The sequence below is a fragment of the Artibeus jamaicensis genome, unplaced genomic scaffold (genome assembly GCF_021234435.1).
Source record: "Artibeus jamaicensis isolate MK-2021 breed Jamaican fruit bat unplaced genomic scaffold, CSHL_Jam_final contig_465, whole genome shotgun sequence".
Classification (NCBI taxonomy): domain Eukaryota; kingdom Metazoa; phylum Chordata; class Mammalia; order Chiroptera; family Phyllostomidae; genus Artibeus; species Artibeus jamaicensis.
In genome coordinates, this window is record NW_026521843.1 from 27,119,587 (window position 1) to 27,140,780 (window position 21,194).

Below are 21,194 nucleotides of genomic sequence, written 5' to 3' on the forward strand. Positions count from 1 at the left end.
AGCACCAGCCTCTGCCGTTCTGCTTCCTCAAACAATGAGAGTATCTCTTACTGGACTGGAGTTGAAAACCCCCGCCTGGGCCGTGGGCTTCTGCTGGGGTACCCATTTCTCATCCTGTGGTGTCGGGTCAGACATTGACGAGGCCGAGGACCCCTCCCTAAGTGAGTGAGGACTCCAAGAAGAAAACTGGGAGATTTATTTCAGGAAATCAGTGGTCAGAAGCTTTGTGTTTCCAACATCATGGTGTAGAATGTTTTTCCAGGGGGCCGTTTGCCCGCCCCGTACAGCTGCTTGTCCCACCCTGGTCCCCTCTTCCACTGTTCCCTCTGTTGCAAACAGCGCCACCTGTGTGTAGCTCGTGGTTGTAGTTCCAGGACTTCCCTGAGTGCCTGGCCTGGAGTTGGAACTCAAATATTTAGTGAATGAATATATTTGGCAAGAAGTAAAGATACTAGTAAGAACAGACCTGTGGGTTTCATGCTCCACATAAAAATTCCTGGCTGTGTGGGGTCTAAAGCTTGTAAAAATTGGGGGTTTTCTTAAAATAAAGACTGTAAAATCAGGTATGAAAAAAATGAGTGTTCAGGAGCAGCATAGAAGCTGGGTAGGAAGGGGCTCATCCAAGTGAGGGGTGCTTATGCTTGGGCCCTAAACCCACCCAGATCCTGTTCTACAAGTGAGGTGCCTTGATATCTGTGGACTTTTCTAGCTCAATCTCTAACCATTTGCCCTCACTTCTTGCCATCCTGTGGTGCTGACCTTCAGGGCAGATTCTAGTGTTTCACCCTCTTGTATTACTTTGTTCCTCTCCTTTAAAGTGTTATTCTGGCTTTGATTGAAATATTTCTGCATTACAATTTGATTGTCTACTTGGGGGTCCTAGCAAAACTCTGGAGCCCCAGACCTGCCTGCTGTATGTTGCTCGTGCTGGTAGTTCCAGGGCTGAGCTAAGTGCCTGGCCCAGAGCTGGAACTTGAATGTGTATTGAGTGAATACTTTTGGTAAAAAGTTAACATTCTGGTAACGACAAATTTTAGGGGTTTGTGCCCAAAAGAAAATTCCACTGGGTAGTGCCGACTTAAAGTTATTTGCATCAGTGTGCCCATGGTAAGGATTGCCAGCAGCAGAGCCTGCTTAGATTTGAAATTTTTTTTTCAAACTTTGCCATTCAAAAATGTCACTTTTGAGGAATTGACCTCAGCTGTATAAACTCTTGCATTTAGCCTCTTGACACTTTTGAGACCCCTGAATTGCCGCGTCTTAGAGGTGCCACATGTACATGTAGAGACAAGAAACATTTCAAACAAGTGATTTTGGGGATAGTCCTCATCGGTTCCCCTCAATAGGTGAAGATTGGCTACTTCTCTCTAGTACTTTGAATTACAGGTGGCTCTGCTCTAAAGTGATGCCTTCCCATACACCCTTCCATTCAGCGAGGGATGAGCGAAGAGCAGAGTGGGGAGGGCCACTGTGCCTTTGCAGAGGGTAGCTGTGGTCAGTGCTGGCTTAGGCCAGGCTGAGAGGGGATGCCTCTGGGTGGGGTGGGAGCTGAGACCCGCGCCCTCAGCTGTTCAAGGCCTAACCCCTCCCAAATTCCCCAACACAGGACAGCTGGAGTCAGTTGCCCTCCACGATGGGTTCATGCTGTCCCACAGACAGTCCAGAAGGCTCTTCTCCTCTCACGCCCTGATGAAATCCCACCGGCCAAGTTCAAACACTAGCTCTTCTTTTGCTGGTAGTGCTCACCCGTGGTAAACCAGATCACCCTGGAGCTCCAACAGCCCTGCAGACAGAGAACTCTCCTCTGCTGAGGTTGAGCTGTGCTCTGCCCTGCATCGTTAGGTGACCCGTCACGTGTCCCCAGCAGTTTTGTAGACACGCCAGGGAGTGTGCTGCACTTCTTTGGTGCCCCAACGGGATCATACCACATTCAAGCCATTCCGGCTCGCTATACTGCCTTCTTTTATTCCATGACTGGTTCACTAGGTACCAGGCAGAGTGTCCAAGGCAAGGGAAGCAGAAATGAAGCTGCAGGTTTCCCTTCAAGCATCTCTCAGTGTGGTGCAAGGGCCTTTTATGACTGGGCACTTAATTGTTTATCTTCTCTCTGTGTGGAGTGACCTTGAAGGAACTGGCACGAGGAGGAGGATATGGTTCCCAGTTTCTCCTGAGTCCTATCTTTCATTTTGAATGGCTTCTTTAAACTTTGGGAACATGCTTATAACATGAGTTACAAATGTAACATTCTGAATTCAAATATGAGAGAAGCATGGGAATCCATAAATGCAATTATTGAGTTTATTATACGGAAGCACTACTATGCTAAATGGATAAATATACACTGTGAGGGCTGTGCATGTTTTGTATGTGGAGATGTTTGTTTTATTAACAGACAGAATCTTTATGAAGCATTGTGATAATGAGTAGCTAATGTAACCAAGTATTTTGCTTCTTCATTTTAGGAAATTATACAGTTCTGGCTTGAAAAGGGTGTCGATGGCTTCAGTTTTGAGGCCGTTAAATTCCTTCTAGAAGCAAAACATCTGAGAGACGAGGCCCAAGTGAATAAGACCCAAATCCCGGTAAAGTTTGGTTTTAGACATTTTTTTCTTTTTCTGAAAATGTCAGCAGAGCACTTTCTTTTTTAGTCTGAGATATTTGTAATGTGTAGCAAAAAAAAATCTAAAACTATTATATATTGTGTGATGCCCTTTGTATAAAGATAAGCAAGTAAAATGAGATTCGTCTGGTTATCGACTTCATTATCAAGCTTCTAAGCTTTTGTCCCAAGTACAGATTTATGAGTACTTATGACTTCATTAAAACAAGCCAGTCAACTTCAGGGGAGTTGGCCCTGTATGGGCTAATTATGGGAGCACATCCTGAGGGCACATTATGATTAAGTCATTTTTTTGCACATTATTTTCAACAAAAAAGGGGGAAAAAGGTGATGCATTAGTTGTCCTGAAGAGAAGCGCTTATTCTTGGGGAGAAATCACAAAACAACCTTGCTATTTCATAATGAGATGTCATAAGAAAGGCATACATTTCCAGTCTTGACAAATGGTCAGAGCCATGGGATTTGTGTGCCACCCAAGAACAACTTAAAAAATACGTAATTTCGGGAAGAGAGCTAAGATTCCAGAAAATTCACTTGGAAGTTCACTGGTTGAAAAAAACAGGGTCCACTGAGTGGTTGGCGGCTCAGGTTCGGGCCGTCCAGCCTGCCATCCCGGGCCTCACGGCCAGGGCCTGTGTTGGAAGGTATGGCATCTCTGTGGACTCGAGGTCACTGTGACCCTCGGAAGGCACGAGTGTCAGGGACAGTCATCAGAGCCTTGGGGGAGTATAACAGTGGAAATAAAAAAGTGGTTAAAAAAACCAAGTTTAAATGTATGATATTAATAATTTGTGAGTAGATAAAGTGTGGGTGTAGATAAAATGGTGAGCTCTATACTCATTTAGGTTATTTGTTTTGCTTGCCTTTGAAAGTGTCTGGAGCATTGAGGACAACTAAACGTTTAGGAGGAGAATTTTGCCTGTTTTCAATGTTTGCATGTCCAGTAGAATTTGTTTACTAGATTTATGGTTAATAATTTAAGCACCAGGTGACATACTAACAATCAGGAACGTTCTCCATCACCAGACCCCTTAAGCACTGAGCATGCCAGGACCTTCTCTGACCACGTGTCTTGGCTTGAGAACTCTGAAGACATGGTCTGTAGCCACAGCAGCCAGCTGTGGGCATCGGTCATTGGCAGTGTTGGTAACCGTGCTATCCTGTTTTCAAAGGACACAGTCACACAGTACTCGGAGCTGTACCACGACCTTACCACCACGCAGGTGGGGATGCACGACATCGTCCGGAGCTTCCGGCAGACAATGGACCAACACAGCACGGAGCCTGGGAGATACAGGTAACCACGGTGCAGATGCCCATTCTCCACGGGTGCCGCGGTTCAGCCCTCACATCCAAACATTCGCAAGAGGTTTAAGTTTGTGTGCCACCCCAGAAAAACTTAAAGAATCACTAAAACTTAAGTTATCACTAAACAGACCTGTGTAATCCCAATGTATTGTAGCCTGGGAAGGCCAGGGCCTGGTAGATTCAGTCATGTTGCTTGACTTCACTCATTTGCAGTTTTCTCTTTTGTAAAATGCGAATAACCACAGTATCTTTTTAAAATTAAAAGATAATGTTATCTAGATGCTAGTCATCATTATTACTTGACCTGTCAGCATCCTTGTACAGTACGAGTCCAGATGTTGCAGCTAAACCGTTAGTGGATCCCGTTGGCGAGGAGCGCAGCTGTGGGCTCCGATGGGCCTGGAGGCACGGTTTGGGGCTGTTTTCTCAGCAATTTAAAGGGGATAGCCACACCCTTCTAAGGCTCTTGTGAGATTACATGAGATGATGTATATGAAGCATTTAGAACAGTGTCTTGCATGTGCAGTAAACAAAATAAACTTACCCCTTGCATGCTTGAATAATCACCCAATAGGATCAATAGAAATGGAGTTAAAGAAGTTTCTCCTCCTTATAGTAGGCCCTCTGATTACCATTCCACTTTGCAGCTGAGGAAGCGGAGACTGAGCACACGGCCGTGGTCACGCACACAGTCATAGCAGAGGGGAGGGATCAGAGACGCGGGGCTCCAGGCGCGCTCATTAACGTGGTGTCTCAAACCATGAACACCAGCACTGACGAGGGCCATTCAGGCGGATGTGTCTTCCCTGAAGAGTACTTGGTTTTTAATAACTAAGTGCGCCCCCTTTAAAGTGAGACTTCACAAGGGTTCAAATACAAGGTGAAGTTCTTTTTGGGGGAAAACCCATTTTACTTATATGCAGGCATATATTGAAAATTCTAACTGGGGTGATGAGAATTGCTAGTCTTCCTGGAAGCCACTGAGTTATTAGATTTAGAAAGAACACTGATCGAGATCCAACTATTTAACTGTTAGACATGGTCTTAGTATTAGGCTAGTTTTGCGGATTTGTTACAATGAGAAGTTGTCAAGGTGACCCAACATGTCATTTCTTGGTCATCTGGCCTGACTCTGCTTTCCAGTGAGTCCCAGCCTGATATGGTTCATAGTGCGCATCCACCTCCTACAGCTTGTTAATCAGAATTAAGCGCTTCCCCAGGCCCTGGAGACACTGCCCCCTCCTTATTCTTACAGGTTCATGGGGACCGAAGCCTATGGGGACAGCATTGACAACACCATGATATACTACGGGTTGTCTTTCATCCAAGAAGCAGACTTTCCCTTCAACGATTACCTCACTAGGCTTGACAGTCCCTCGGGGAACAGTGTGTTTGAGACCATCACATCCTGGATGGAGCACATGCCGGAAGGGAAGTGGCCCAACTGGATGGTAAGGGCCCGTGCCCGGCTCAGAGCATCTGGTGCCAATGAGTCTATGGAATAGTCACCTCTGAACGGAAGGATGTCTGTCTCTCAGTGACCTTCACCTTTCCCTTATTGGGTGATTGTTTGTGAGAGAGGCTTGTCCCGGCTTCTGACCAGGTTACTCTCATTTGTCTTCATTCTCTTCCTTCTGGTTCTGTCGTCTCAGTTGGTCTGTCTTACATTTTGCTCGTCCCTCCACCACTCCAAATCTGCTCAGCACCCCACTGCGCTTTTCACTGCTCAGTGTTGTTCCACTGAAATTCCTCCTGGGTTCTTTTTCATGACTTCTCTTCATTGATAGTAGCTGTTTGATGAGACATTGTTCATCGTACCTTTTAAAAAATTCTTTCTAGTCTAGTTCTTTGAATATATGTGTAATAGATGATTTAAAGTCTTTGTCTAGTAAGTGCAGCATTTGGGGTTTCTCCACCCCATTTTCTGTTGAATGCTTCCCCCCTTACGTATGGGCCTTCCTCTCCTGTTTCTTTGTACTCTTCCTTACAGTCTTTTGGTGGTTGTTTTGAAAACTGGATATTTTTAAAAATGTCATGTGGAAATTCTGGAATTCACATTTGCCCCTCCTTCATGTTTGTTGGTATTTCTTGAGTGACTTTGTTTGATTAATCCTCCTAATGATTGGCTTATTCCTTAAATGCCTTGAAACAGCCAGTCTCAGGTCTTCCCTGGGCACCTGCTCTGCCCCGGGAACATTCTGCCCTGCTCTGCCGGTGTAACGTTCAGGATTTCCCGGAACAGGCCGGAGCCCCTTATGGGCATCTCACTCAATGGCCTTCAGGTTTCTTGGGCAGTCTGTTTGTCCCCAATTGGTTTGCCCACCCCAACCAGGTGTGATGTTAACTGCTGCTGGCTGTTTTCAGCAAATGCTCTGGAGATGGGGTTATATGCAAAACCAGCTCGAATCATATCAGATAAAGGGATCCCCCCCTCCCCAAATCTGAGCTGCTAGTGTTCAGACAGTGACCGTTCTCCCTCCACAGATCCTTTGGTGAACTCTGCCTATTCTGTCACAGATACTAACTATAGTTTCAAGTCGGCTGGTTCGCAAGGCTATCGCAGATCTCAGGGGAGGGGCATGAAATCGGGGCAAGCTAAAATGACACATAGCTTGCTGTTCTGAGATCCAGCTGTTTTACTTGAGTAAATACTCCTTAGATTGCTGTAAGCCTCTAGCTAATTTCTAGAGTTCTAAAAGAGTGGCTTTTTGGTTTTTGCCAGCATTCTCCTTCTATGGTGGGGATTTTTAGAGGTCCTTGGTGCTCTGTTCCGCAAGTGCCCCAGATCATACCCGTGCTTTCAGCACTTGTTTCTCACCTACTGCAAGTCTTGGGGATGCCAGGGGCCGGGGCCTCAGCCCGCGGGCAGCCCTGATCTCTGTCCGTGGCCATGACGCACCTGTACGAACAGTTCTGGCAGGGGCAGGGTGGCTATTCGAAGTCCAGAAGGCTCAAAAATCCCAGGGTTTCTTGTCAGGTGCTTTTAAGATAATGGAAAGAGTAAGTGGAGGCAAAACTTGACCAAATTTTTCTGTCCAGAAAAATAGAAAACAATGCCCTGGTTGGGTGACCCAATGGGATAGACTGTCATTCTGTGCACTTCTGAGGGCCGATCTCCCGGATGGGCATGTGTGGCAGGCGGCCAGTGGCTGTTCCGCTCTCCCAATCCTCTCTCTCTAAAAATCAATAAACATGTCCTTGGGTGAGGATTAAAAAATAGAAAAACACTTTACAAAGGCCAGAAGAGGACATTGTAAGGATAATTTTAGTCCATCTAAGTGGGGAAAAGAGGAGCCACCCTTTTCCTGCATTGTAGCAACTGAGTTCCTGCTCCCAGACTCGGGTGCAAAGGCTGGCTCTGCCGCCTTCCCTGACTTGAACAAACGATGCAGGTTCCCAGTTTCATCATGTGTCAAATGGAGCCGATACTTGGCAGCACTGCGGTGGAGAGGGGAGAGCAGACCTAACATAGGTGTGAAAGTACTTTTCAAGCAGCAAAGTGCCTGTGAGGAGCTGCCTGCCGTATATGGAGAGAGCTGTGAGGCAGTTTGAATGGACTCTTAAATAAGGACTGTTACAATATGTAACTGGACCATTAAACATAGAAAATACCATACTTAAAAATAGAAAACTTGACAAAAAATTTCTACATGGCTACGTAAACTTCTCGGTAAGAGTTGATTTATCTTTTAATGTTTGTTTTGAATAGTTCTCAAGTCACAGACATCGGCCGTTTTTCTACCAGCCCCTCTCTTCCACCTGTTCTGATCTGTCCTTGTCCTGCTCTCTATGGGAGACAGTTGTTCCCTCTTCTGTTAAATATTCTTGTCTGAACATGTGCACACATTAATATGTACCCTCATATACCTCATCGGATTTGCAGTACCATCGTGATGAAGTAAATTATTTTGACCATAGTGGCCAAGACAGTAAATTGTCCATTTATGCAGCCAGTAACGGGACTGGGACTCAACCCCCGGGGTTGCAGACACCAATGTCTCCATGGTAACAACCTTGCTCTTCGCCTGATGAACTTCTTGTGAAATGGTAAATCTTCTGGAAAACTGTGTAGAATTGCATTCTTAAAAACCCGTGCCTTTTAGACCGGTGGCCCAGACAGAGCCCGGCTGATTTCTCGTCTGGGGAAAGAGTACGTCAACGCCATGAACATGCTGGTTTTGACCCTTCCCGGAACCCCCATCACTTACTACGGAGAAGAAATAGGAATGGGGGATATTTTAGCAACAAATCTCAACGAAAGCTATGATGTTGTAAGTTAATATAACTTAACCATGCACTATACCATATACTCATTCTTGCCAAAACAGATGATTTACTATTTTCTGTTCTACAACTAAAAATCATGGTTATTTTGCCTTTCTTTCTAACTGTTAAGACAGTAAGAATCCTCAGCCTTCTTGGCCGGGGAGCCTGTGCACAGCCCTGCCGGTGTGGCTCAGAGGGTTGGGCGTCCTCAGGCAAACCAAAAGGTCACTGGGTGGGATTCCCGGTCAGGGCACATGCCTGGGTTGCAGGCTGGGCACCTGGCTGGGGGTGTTTCTCTTCCTGTCTTTCTTCCTCCCTTCCCCTCTGTTAAGAATAAATGGAAAAATGAGACACAACTGAATTTCTTGTGTAGAGCACAGGAATCTACATTTTATTTTTAAATTGATTTTAGAGAGACAGAAGGGGAAGCGGGGGAAAGAAACAGTGATTTGTTGTTCTACTTACTTATGCATTCATTGGTTGATTCTCGTATGTGCCCCGACCAAGGGTCAAAACCACAACCTCGGTGAATTGAGATGATGCTCTAACCCAAAAGGCTTCCTGGGCAGGGCTGGGGATCCATATTTTAAGGACGTTTCCCAGCTGATTCTTAGGCACACTAAAATCTGAGAACCAGCCCTGGCTGGCGTGGCTCAGTGCATTGGGTGCCGGCTTGGGAACCAAAGGGTCGCCGGTTGGATTCCCACTCAAGAGCACTGCCTGGGTTGTGGGCCAGGTCCCCAGTAGGGGGTGGACAAGAGGCAACCACATATCGGTGTTTCTCTCCCTCCTGTCCCCTCTCTAAAACTAGTATCTTTAAACAAAAACAAATTTGAGAACCAGTTTTGAGTCTGAAGTATGATCCATGCCCTCTCCATGTCCAGAAACATTTATTTACGGTGTTTGTCTCTATTGCTACATCCCCCCTGAGCACAGCACAAGTATTCTTCTCATTTCAACAGAAGCAACTCAGACACAGCCTCAGACGTGTTGGGTTATTTACATTTTGTTTTTGTTTGAGGCTTCGACTCTCATAATTGTGTTTTGAGTAGGTGAATAATCTTGAACCTGTGATGTGTGTTATTAGCTTTACTTGTACGAGATCCAAGTTCCCTAATACTTGGTCAGAGGGAACCCTTTCTATTTCAGCTCCTAAGTCTGTGTGTGTGCTCCTGCACGATGGCCAGGCTGGGAACGAGGGCAGACCTCGGGCTCGCTGTGCACGGCTGCACGCATGGCAGCGTTGGCACTGCGTCCGAGTAGAAGAGCAGTAATGGCACATTTTGAAATCCTACATTGCCCATTTTTAGGGAAAAGCAGCAGAGTCCAAGCATGTCTCAAAGTTCAGTTAGTATTGTCTATTCAAACCCAAGACACCATTAACTATTTTCCAGTTTAAAGTGTGGAACTGGTTATGTTAAGATCTTTTCATTGTGAATGCTAATGATACAAGTACTACTAAGAAATGCAGGTAATTAAATCATTATGTAGCAAATTATGGCCAAATTACAACTCATTTAATAACCAGACTGCTGTGTTCTCTGCATGGTCCTTCGACACAGACCACTCTTCTCTCCAAGTCGCCAATGCAGTGGGACAATAGCTCCAATGCTGGCTTCTCTGAAGGCAGCCACAGCTGGCTGCCCACCGGCTCCGACTACGGCACCGTGAATGTTGATGTAAGTGCCCGTGAGAATGGGACGCAGACTCTAGCAACGGGAGATGAGTCTAAAACCTTAACTGATGCTCTTTAATCAATCACACAGACTTCTCTTGGAAACATGACAGTTTCCAAGTCACGTTTTTGTGAACATACAAGCTAGGACAGAGTGTACCGTGAGAAATACCGACTATACAACTACTCACTACAAGGACTAGGAGCTCTGAATTTTTAAGGAAATTTTTCGGGGGTCTGTTAGCAAAGCCTAGTTACCTTTCCTCCTTTCTTCCCCTTAAAGGAAGGAAGAGGATGGGTCAGTCTAGGGTAGTGAAGGCTTGAGAGCAAGCTCCTGTACCTGGAGAAACTAGACATGAATAGTTCCCCAAAGTAGCTGTTCTACAAAAACACACCCTTTTTTTTGCCTATACTATTTTCTGTTTCCATGGTGATCAAGTTGTTCAGCAAACTTCATCAACACTGTGGACTGTTAAAGAAATTAGCAACTCAGTTCTGGGGGGTGCTCAGTAGCTCGTGGCTACCACACTGGACAGCACAGATAGAGAAGAGATATAAAATATTAACATATATTTTAGAATTGCCACTAGAATATTAGGAGTAGCCATTAGAAGAACAGACATGGCTGTATAATTTTCAAAGAACATTAGGAGACAAAAATTACATTAAGATAACCAACAGACCCAATAAAAAGCTAAAAAGCAAAAAAAAAAAGTACAATTACAAATGAAAGAAAATTAGGCTACAGGATTATGTCTAAACATGTGGTAGCCATGAATATAAATGCGTTAAATTTACTTATTGAAGATAAAACTCTCTGATTAGATAAGGCCAATCTGATAGAAGACTTAAACAAAAGGGCACGGGATTAAAAATCCGACATTGAAGTGAAGACAAATGCTAACGAAAAGAATGCTGCCTCCTGGCTGTAGCCATCAAAAACCAAAACTGCATTAATCCCTTTAGACCGAGAAATTTCATTCCCAGATACCTGTATCTTTAGATATGATTTAAATGTAACTTAATCCTCTGTGTGATTGTGGTTAATCTACACAATGGAGTCATTTCATTCCCTATAGGTATCTGTATTCTTAGATAGGGTTCAAATGTAATTTAATCACATGTGCAACTATGCTTATCTACACCGTTGACTAATATGCAACTTTAAAAAGAACGAGGGAGGTTCCATGTGCACTGACATGAGACCGACTCTAACATGTGCTAAATAGTAAAAGAGCACAGCTCAGTAAGATGCCACTTGTGCAAGACAGAGAGTGTGCACCTTTGCAGAGGCGCGGCAGGCTCATTTTGTGACACAAATGAAAGGGGATACAAACGGCAACAGTGTCCACCTCTGACAGAGGCACTGCGAAGCTAGGGAAGGGTGTTGAAGAAAACCTTTTTATTTGGTATATTTACATATTCGCCTTATAGTTGAGTTTTATACTGTATACATGCATTTCCTACTAAAAAAAGCAAAGTTACAAAAAAGCATGTGTGGAAATATTTAATAGCAGACAAAATAGAATTCAATATGAAAAGCACCGAGACAAAGGCAAATTGTAAAAAACTGATAAAAGAACATTCCGCTACAAATCATTAATCTATGCATCTAACAATAACTTCAAAATATATAAAAACAAGTACTCTGAGAAACACAAAGAGAAACCGACAAGTCCACAATCACAGAGACACTTCCACACACTTCGAGAAAGTGGTAAATCAAGTAGACAAAAACCGCAGTTAACACTTACTGGGCCCTTCTTCTGTGAGTGGTACAGAAGTAGGCTTTTTCATGCATTGTCTAAGGCTATGGAAAATGTTAATAGTAATCCGACAAGTCATATACATATACCATATACATGTACCATAAATACCTCTGTACCTGTCACCAGAGAGTAAACGTATTTTAAACATCCATTAGATACTCACTAAAGACTACACTTTCGGCACCTGCCCCCAAACCACCACCAAAGCCGCCCGTCAGCATCGCTGGGGAGAGCACAAGTGAACCCCATCACTGGTTTGGTGACAGCTATGACGGGGAATCTGGCACCGCATATCGAGTGTCCGTACTGACACAGTGTCTTTCTGACACTTACATCCTGAATACATAACCCAGATATAGGGGATATTAAGAATATAAGAAAATATTAGAAACTTGAATTTTGAAATGGAAGGGAATATAACCATTTAACAGAATTATTATGCCATTAAAGTGACATTTATGAAGTTATATAAAAACAGAAGATGCTTGAAATGTTTAAAAAATGAAGAAAAAGACATTAAATTATGCATGTTGTTAATAATAAGTAAATCCAAATTTTCATAAGCGTACATGTTATTTTAATGGTTTAAAAAACAGCACTATTACTTTATGCAGCTGAGGTTATGGCAACCTACACATTACGCTACACAAGGGGACACAGGAGCCCCAGTTCCCCAGAGGTTCCCGGAGTCCCTGGTCATCATGGCTGCTTTTCTGCCAGTTACAACAGACCAGGCTGGGGCTTTATTTAGGCAGGTGAAATATCCATTAACTCTGACATGGACACTTGTTAAGTGAAGTCAAATTTGGCCTCTACATCATTGCCGGCTATGATGTAGCACATGCTGACAAGGTAAAACCCTGCATTTATAATTTCTACCAGTAGTGAAGTAAACTACTCTGGCCTACTTCTTAATACTTATAATTTGGTGATTATTATAAGGGGCAAAACTGAAGCAAGTTTTTTTGGAAACTTTCTTATCTGATAATAGAAATGTTTTTTAAAAACTCTAAGAAGAATCAAACATTTATCTTAATGGCCTTTAAATATGTTTTTTTTAAAGGTCCAACAGACTCAGCCCGGATCAGCACTGACGTTCTATCAAGAGTTAAGTCTCCTTCGTGCCAATGAGCTGCTCCTCAGCAGGGGCTGGTTCTGCTACCTGAGCACCGACAGCCACTTCGTCGTGTACACCAGAGAGATGGACGGCATCGACAGGGTCTTTCTCGTGGTTCTGAATTTTGGAGAATCATCCCAGCTAAACCTGAAGGACATGATTTCAAATATTCCCTCGAAAGTGAGCATAAGGTTAAGTACCAATTCCACCAACACAGGAAGGGAAGTCGATACCAGTGCTGTCACGGCGGACAAGGGAGAAGGCCTCATCCTTGAATATAGCGCAACGGGCCTCCTCCACCACCAGCCGGGCAGCAGAGACAGATGCTTCGTCTCCAGCCGGGCGTGCTACTCCAGTGCGCTCAACATCCTGTACCGCTCGTGTTAGCCGCCCCCGTGATGGGGATGGCGGCACTGGTGTTCGGCTCTGTTCTAAGCGTTTGCATTGATTTCATGTATAGCGTGCTGCTAGGTAAACTTGATGAACTTGAATGTAACTGCTTCAGGAAAACTTCTCCAATGTTTTTAAAGAATAATAATAAAATGTTTTAAAGAAAACAATCGTTTGCAGGAACTCGTAACGTTACTGAGATAGCATCGAGATCATCAGAATGCCTTAGGACTCCAGATTATTAGAAAGATCTAATGCATTTAATGTGAAGAATGTTCTTACTCCATAAAATACAGGCACAGGAACTAGAGGGTGACTTACCACCAAAAATGTTCACTAGCAAAGAGGCAGGGCCTTGATTTGCAAAATGTTCAAAGAAAATTTCAGTAAAACAGACAAAAATGGAGCTGTTCTGATGGGGGGGTTGGTGTTCTACCGTGACCGTGACCAATCCTTCCCCCACCCCCTGCTCCACGTCCTTCTAAGGAGCATGATTAGAAGACTACTTTCCCAGGTTAAGGAGCATAGACACCGAGGAGAGAACAGCACAAGCAAGATGTACACTAAACAAAATTTGGAAAGAGAAGCAAATTTGTATAAACTATTCACTAACTTAAAAAAAAGGTCACTTTTGTTTAACCCGATAGCAAGTAAAACTAGAAAACACTTCAATGTTCCCAATTCCCATTGAATACATCATTTTAGAATTTTACGTATTTCTTAAGATTCTCGAACACACTGGTGCTGTCAAGTCCAAGTTCCTCGTACAGGAATTTAATCTGAGCTGTAATCTAAAAGAGACATTAGACAAATCGGAATGAAGGCCTTTGTAGTAAAACTGCAGCGTTAAAGCCTGTCTGTCCACCTTCTTCACCCAACCCCAAAGTTGGTGATTTACGGCAGGGACACTTTTATTTGGGACAGTGGCAGAGGCTCCCAATGATTAAAGTTAACGGAGCCCACAAGCGCTAGAGGGCGGCTCCTCCCCAACTGAGTCTGCTGTTCCTCACCCTCTTGGGTCTTGGTCACAGCCCAGCCCTTGTAAAGCAGCTGTCACAACCCCTGCCACAACCCCTCAATGTGGAGGCGGAGACTTCTCTACCGGGGGGTCTGGCAACTGAGAGGGGCTCGATGACATACCTTTTTGTGAGAATCCTCAATGACGTGATTGCCTCCAGGCTGAATGTCTAAAATAATATTGGGGGCCTGATAGCCTGGAAAAGTTAACAGATAAAACAATTAAAAAGTTTTTGGCCAACCGAGGCCTATTCTTCCCTCTTTTCCCAACTAATCTATTAAAATAACTGAGGGATAAAGGCATAAACCAGCACTGCCTACAAAGAGATTGGAAGGGGCAAGCAGAAGGTAAGTTTCTGAAACCGGGAAAGCAGGAGGGGAACCAGTGGCTGTTGGAAGAGACCGTAGGGCCACAGGGACGAGGCTGTGACGGAGAAGGAAGCCGGTGGAGCCTGAGAGTCTTGAGATTAGGAAACGCCAACTACAGTGGTGGTGGTGGTGGGGGGGGGGCAGAGCTGACCGCGGGGCGGCTGCCTCAACACCTGAATGTGCGTCCCTACCGCCGCGTCCTGAAGGTCTTGGCACGTCTCGGCAAGGAAAATGGGTAAGAGTTCTTGTTAATAAAATACTAAGATCTAGGGAAAGTTAAAGTTGCTAGTTTGGACACTGCAGCTCTATAGCGAAAACTTTAGAATCTGTTTTTTTAGAGGTTCCCAAGAACAATGGCTCAGTTAATACTATTAAGTAAATGAATGGCTGTATGACAGAGAGTATACCTCCAATTTGCATTTGCTATTTAATTTTACTTTTTTTGGTGCCTTGCCTACCTTATTTTAATACTGTCCTCCGAAAAAGCGGCAGGACGGTTACAGTTAAAATGTACGCTTCCATTAGTAGTCAGTCTGTCCCAAATCCCAGGGTGAGGATTTGGTCTGTACATAGAACAGTATTCTGAGCGTTACGCAAAAGGTAAGTCCGTTCAGCTGTGTCCCTGCTTCTGGGTGGCCTCCTACCTTCACCGGCGTCCTTAGCATGCTCTGCAACGGCTTCCCTGAGCTTCTCAGTGTAGTTTACGATTCCTTTCAGAGGCACGCGTTCGTCATTTTCATAAGCTGTGATGTGAACTGAAGGATAATGCTGCGAGAAAATCGATGCACAAAGAATTTTTTATTATTCCTATGGCCTCCTTCTACCTCACAGATTATGAAAAATGATGCCCTCCCATTTCCCCCCCTTAGTGCTAGACGTTGTTTTTCTTATTGGATATCTTGAGAGAGCTACGGTACTCCAGCACTGGTCTACTTGCTACCCGGAATAGCCTTTTCCTGACCAGAGAGACCACGGCCGTGCTGAAATGAACGTGCAGCGTGGGCAGTGCAGAAAGCTGCTCGGGTCTGATCAAGAGGGACAAGCTCCAGGTTGACGGTGCTCAGGCCTCCGCTCAGGTGGGTGCCCTTTTGATTATCCTGTCACTTCTGGATAGTGACGTCATAACTATCTCTCACTACCTGAGGTTTAATATTTTGATAGGGACAGTATCGTTTTATGTAGTTCTTGTGTTTATCGTCAGAAGAAGGATTCCCCCACTCTTCTAATTCTTCCAATGTCAGGGGAAGTGTGGTGTCCATCATGGTGTTGAGAACATCCAAGAAAGGTGCCTAAAAAAAAAAAAAGGCCAAAGAAACTTCAACTTTGACAGGTCAGTGAAATGAGTTTCAGGGAAACATACATTAGGGGCACACGTGCCGGCACGAGGACACAGCTCAAGAAGCCACGTGAGCTCCGGGAGCCAGACCAAGGGCTCGGTCCTGCCCAGGGCCTGGCGTCTGTAACCGGCCTTCAAGGGATTCAGACTTTATGACATTTATATAAAAATATAACCCTCTTAAGTGACATATATATATAAATGGGTTTATTTTCTAATTTTACAATTTTTGTGCCTTTTATTCACACGCATACATTTTTATGTAAAAGTAATAAATGCTGCCACCTCACGTCCACTAGGATGGCCAGCTCCTACTGAAGGAAATTCTGACACGTGCCACAACACACAGTGCCTCAAGTGTCCCTTGAGGACACTACATCTATCTGAGTGGAACAACGAATACTCTGATTCCATTCACAGGAGGTACCTTAGAGCAGCCAAGTTCAGAGAGACAGAAAGTATAACAGCGGGGGAGGGGGACTGCAGAGCTGCTACTTAGCGGGTAGGGGGCTTCAGTTTTGCAGGTGAAGAGCCCTGGAGATTGGCTGCAGAGCAGCGTGAATGTGCCCACCACCCCTGAACTGTGCACTTAAAAATGGTGAGGAGGTCGATTTTGTTATTTTACCACGATTAAAAATGAAAAATAGACACTCAGTGACACATGAATAAACTCCTCTTCACCAGATGGATATTATACATTAAAATAAAGATAAATGCTAATTGAAGGAAATCTGGACAATATCCAGGTTGAAAGATGAGAAAAATCACTCACTGGCTCATAACCAGTGTTAAACATGTAATAAAATGGCAGCTGCTTTTTCACTTAGCCTCACAGTCTTGTTAGCATGCACTTCAACCCTCTCTCATATTAACATTAACCAGACATACACAGCAGGCAAATGTAATTCTTTTTGGCTGCCTAACATCTGACTCCCTTTCTGCATGTAGAGCCTCCCAAACCTTCTGAGGCAGCTTGTCTCTCCTTGCAGAGACACCAAATGCCAGACGGTTCCTCTCCCAGCATTCCCTGCAGCGCGAGAGTAACCACAGGGCTTAGGTCCACCAGTCAGACATAATGTGCATCAAACTCTCAATGGGAAGTTACTGGCTCAAAGAAGTAGGGAACACGGAGAATTTACTCTGGCAAAACTGCTACAGCTATATTGAGTTTCTAGAAGCAACACCAGCGGTGTGAGGTGACTTGTGCCCAGCAGTGGTGGCAGTGAGAGCATCCGGGGACAGCTTAATGGCATATTTTGGACATGTGTCCAGCTGTGCAGCCTCTGAGACTGGTTTTATACCCACCCTTGCCCAATATGCTTTAATAAATCCCCTTTCTGCTTAAATTAGTCAGGAGCTGGTTTCTGGTGGTTCTGATTAAGAACTCTGACTCATATACAGATACTCGCTGCTGCGTACATAGGTGAGTCCAGTTCTTCACTATTATAAAGCAATGTGGGAAATGAGGTATGTACGTTTCAGGATACTTAAACGTACATACCTCATTTCATAATTTCTAAAAGTCAAAGGTTAATTGCATTTTCTTTATTTTGTAAATGATTCTGCCATTATCATCTTTGTGGATAGATTTTTCTCCTACAATTAGCATTTCTACTTAAAAAGCAGATTTACAGTTCAAGATTACTTAACACATTTACTTAATACAAACCCACAGTGTATATACTCCACACCCTCAAAATTAAAAAAAAGTCTAAAAATAATTTACTCTGCTCATCCCAGTCGTATTTTCTAGAGTATCTAACCAAGAAGCAGGAGAATGACAGGTGACATGAGCTGCTATAACATCATCATTCCAGGTACCAGGAAATGACTATCAAGCATTTTTAGAAAAGAGCAAGACGTTTTAATTTAAGTGTAGAAAAACTAACCCCAATGACCATTAAGAACGGAGCACCTAAAAATAGAGAGCCCCTAAATCCAGGACTGAAATGCTGATAAGCGAGAGTCAACAAATTGGGGCATTCCAGAGTCACAGAGCGCTCTGCTCTGCGTCCTGGAACTGACAAGTCATACCTGCTTTGTCTCCGCCCCCCAGACTAAATGGTCTTACAAATAAAAACGATCAGTGGGAATAGCCATTAACATCCTTCAGTGAAAGTCCTTAAAAATGAATAAAGAACACTGTCAGGGAAGAGTAAGTAAATCAGTAGTTGGATTAAAATAATTTTACAAGTTCTCCCAGACCTACAATTCTGTGTTTAACAGCTTTGTTACACTCATATGCGGATGGTGAAACTTAATTTTTTTCCTTAGAGCAGCCTGTGGCTCCGTGCCTCCCCAGCCTGTACATAGCGAGAGACAGCGTGTACTCACCTCCAAAGTCACGGCTCTCAGGAGCTCTGGATTAGAATTGCACAGTGCTCCCACAAGCACCCCTCCTGCACTGAAAGCGGTCAGGGTTGTTAGGCTTGGCTGAGAAAAGCCTTGGCCATGAAGTGTCTTAATGCAAGCTTCTAAGTCGGCAAGGCCATTGAGTTTTTTAGTTAAACGGCCATCAGCGTGCCACTGCAGGCCTAGCTCACCACCGCCCCTGCAATGAAAGGGCAAAAAGGTTTTAGTGGGGAAAAAATTAGTAATATAGGTTGGGGGTCAGCAAACTATAGCCTGTGAGCCAAATCTCCCCGGAGGCCTGTTTTGTATAGCCCTCAAGCTAAGAATGGTTTTCACATTTTTAAAGCTTGGGAGAAAAAAACCCAACCAGGAATATGCAGCAGAGACCTTATATGGGCTGCAAAGCCTAAAATGTTTATAATTTTTGGTTTTTTAGAGAACACTTTGCTCACCCCTGATAGAGACAATCAAAAACTGATTCAACAAGTATGTTTTGAGTGCCTGCTTATTATTTACCAGACACTGTGCTAAATGCAGGCCCTAAAAATACACATGAGCAAAAATCCCCTACCCTGGAGAAGATCATACTTTTGTGGGGAAGGTAACGTGCCTTACCAGGCAACATGCTGCTGCTGTAACACGAGTGTATTTAAGGCGTCACCGAAGCAGAGGAAGGGACATCCACTTGTCAGGTTAGGGGCACATTCGTGAGTCAGGAACACGAATGCTTTAGATGGAGATAATACTTAAGCTGAGTCTTGAAGGAAGATTATGAATTCCCAGAAGAGAGAGCATGGAGACACAGCATGTGCCAGGGCACAGAGGGCATAAAGCTTGTCCCCTGAAAGGATGTGGCAGGGGCACTGGACGTGTGGGACGTGTGCGGCGGGAGCACAGGACGTGTGGGGAGCGATGCCACATGCCACTGCAGAGGCAGGCGAGATCACTGGGACGTGAAGTACTATCCTGAGAAATTTGGATTTTATTGTGGACATGGGGAGGGTGGTGGAAGGTCTTAAGCAGAAATGAAATAATATTTGTCTTGAACACAGCTGAAATAAAACGGAAGTCAGAGTAGAAAAAAGGAGTTCAGCTTAAGAGGCTATTTTAGAAAACCCTAAACTCAGGAAAATTGAATGGAAATAATAATGTTACTAAATAAAAGCCTGGTATTATTCTAAAAATCCTAAAAATCTGGTACAAAAGGGTAAAAAATGTATCTTTTTGCCTTTTGGATCAACTAATGTTACCAGATCAGGCTCCACAAGCATGGGTCTGGGAGAACAGGAATTCAGCAACGTGAGTGGGAAAACACTCCTGCCCCCGACACAGCTCTCCGGGACATCGGTGACAGTGCACCAGCACTCACACGACAGGTTCCAGGTGCCGACTCACCGAACATGGCAGTAGGCTAATATCCATCCGTCGTCCACCAACACCCGCCTTTCAGGCCGGAAGTTCATTTTCAAGTCCATGCCGTACGCGCCGTACACGTGCACCAGGAGAGGCTTTTTCTGCAGGTCCTCGGAATCCGTTTTGTGGAAAACTGTCATGGGCACTGATTTCCCGTCCTGGAAACGAAGATTGACTATGCATGTGAAAAAGAGCACTTTAAAAGTTAAAAGTTTTTTATCCCTAGTTCATGTCCTGCTTATTGATCTGGAGCAGAAACATACTATAATTAAGACAGAGTCATGGTCTTCAAAATCTGTTATTCTCAGCGGATTCGCTGGCCTGTCACATTAACTAGAAAAGAGCAGCAAGACTATGACTTGAACCCACTTTATTAAATGCAGCTTTTTGTGACAACAAAATGATTTTAAAGAGTTCTTCACTACCCCATACTACTGCATTCTTTCGGGACAAGCCCGAACACCTATTAAGGCCAGACGTGATTCCTGTACCTGGGGCTACATACCAGCACCTTTTTCACCTTAATATATTTACAAAAAAGTGAACTACAGAAGTCTCAACATTAGCATGTGAAATCTTGGACTGACCTTACCGATAATCACCCACAGCCTCCTCAAAAGTCTACTGAGCTTTATTTTTTAAATGTTTAAAAGTAAGTTTCTAAAAACTTTTTATTTACTGATTTTAGAGAGGAAAAAGGAGGCAGACGCGGACCCATTGCCCCGCCCACCCACGCATTCACTGGCTGACCCCTGCGGGTGCCTGGACCAGCGACCACACCCACAGCCCCAGCACACCCGCCCCAGCACACCCGGACAGCGCTCCCACCAGCTGAGCTGCCTGGCAAGAGCTGTAGGTAAGTTTTATAAATTTTAATACCTGAGTTACTTTTAGGGCAAGTAACTACTCCCCAGTGTAGCCCATGTTCTTCAAATCCCAATTGACTGAAACTAGGCACTCCCTGGACAAAATTAAAATAATCTGAACTATTTCTAATCTTCCTTTCATTGAAATAGGGTGGGAGAGTGGGTTCTCACCCTACTGACAGAAACTAATGAAACGGTACTAGTTTACAGGAGGAAAGGAATATAACCAAACCATTCTTCCTATTTTTTTTAAAAGATTTTATTAATTTACTTTTGGAGAGAGGGGAAGGGAGGGAGAGAAACGTGGATGGACTGGTTGCCTCTCCCATGCGTCCCCAGCGGGATGGGACAAATCCACAACCCAGGCGTGTGCCCTGACAGGGGAAGCCAAGCTGTGACCTTTGCCTTTGTGGTTGGACGCCCAACCAACGCTCCACACCAGTCAGGGTGTCTCCTGTTGTTTTCATTCTCATTTTAAACACTTCACTTCGGAGCCCCAGAGTGTTATCTAATAAGGAGGAACTCTTTCTGTTATTATTCTTTACTGTACTACACTTGTTCAACAGTATAACAGTTTTCACTTCTCAGTACAATTCGTTCTTATACAATGATGTAGAGTGATTTCTATAGAATAATCTTGGTCTTTTCATCTCCTTACCTCCTCCCCAACTTCAGTGAAACAAGCAGAGAAATGCT

At 44.2% G+C, this 21,194-nt stretch overlaps 2 protein-coding genes across 5 annotated transcripts in view; one reads left to right on the forward strand and one right to left on the reverse strand.

The window, feature by feature from the left end:
- Positions 1 to 13,142, forward strand: part of SLC3A1 (solute carrier family 3 member 1) — a 31,419-nt gene extending 18,277 nt beyond the window's left edge. The window contains exons 5-10 of the mRNA XM_037161222.2: positions 2,463 to 2,582; positions 3,793 to 3,917; positions 5,184 to 5,379; positions 8,032 to 8,199; positions 9,757 to 9,873; positions 12,702 to 13,142. Of these exons, the coding sequence (XP_037017117.2) occupies positions 2,463 to 2,582; positions 3,793 to 3,917; positions 5,184 to 5,379; positions 8,032 to 8,199; positions 9,757 to 9,873; positions 12,702 to 13,142 (1,167 nt within the window). The remainder of the gene's footprint in view (positions 1 to 2,462; positions 2,583 to 3,792; positions 3,918 to 5,183; positions 5,380 to 8,031; positions 8,200 to 9,756; positions 9,874 to 12,701) is intronic.
- Positions 11,255 to 21,194, reverse strand: part of PREPL (prolyl endopeptidase like) — a 35,067-nt gene continuing 25,127 nt past the window's right edge. For all 4 annotated transcript variants that reach the window (XM_037161225.2, XM_037161224.2, XM_037161226.2 and 1 more), the window contains 6 exons: positions 19,615 to 19,790; positions 18,202 to 18,418; positions 15,671 to 15,820; positions 15,176 to 15,299; positions 14,286 to 14,359; positions 11,255 to 13,936 (listed from right to left, as the gene is read on the reverse strand). In XM_037161225.2, the coding sequence (XP_037017120.2) occupies positions 13,847 to 13,936; positions 14,286 to 14,359; positions 15,176 to 15,299; positions 15,671 to 15,820; positions 18,202 to 18,418; positions 19,615 to 19,790 (831 nt within the window). In that variant the 3' untranslated portion in view covers positions 11,255 to 13,846. The remainder of the gene's footprint in view (positions 13,937 to 14,285; positions 14,360 to 15,175; positions 15,300 to 15,670; positions 15,821 to 18,201; positions 18,419 to 19,614; positions 19,791 to 21,194) is intronic.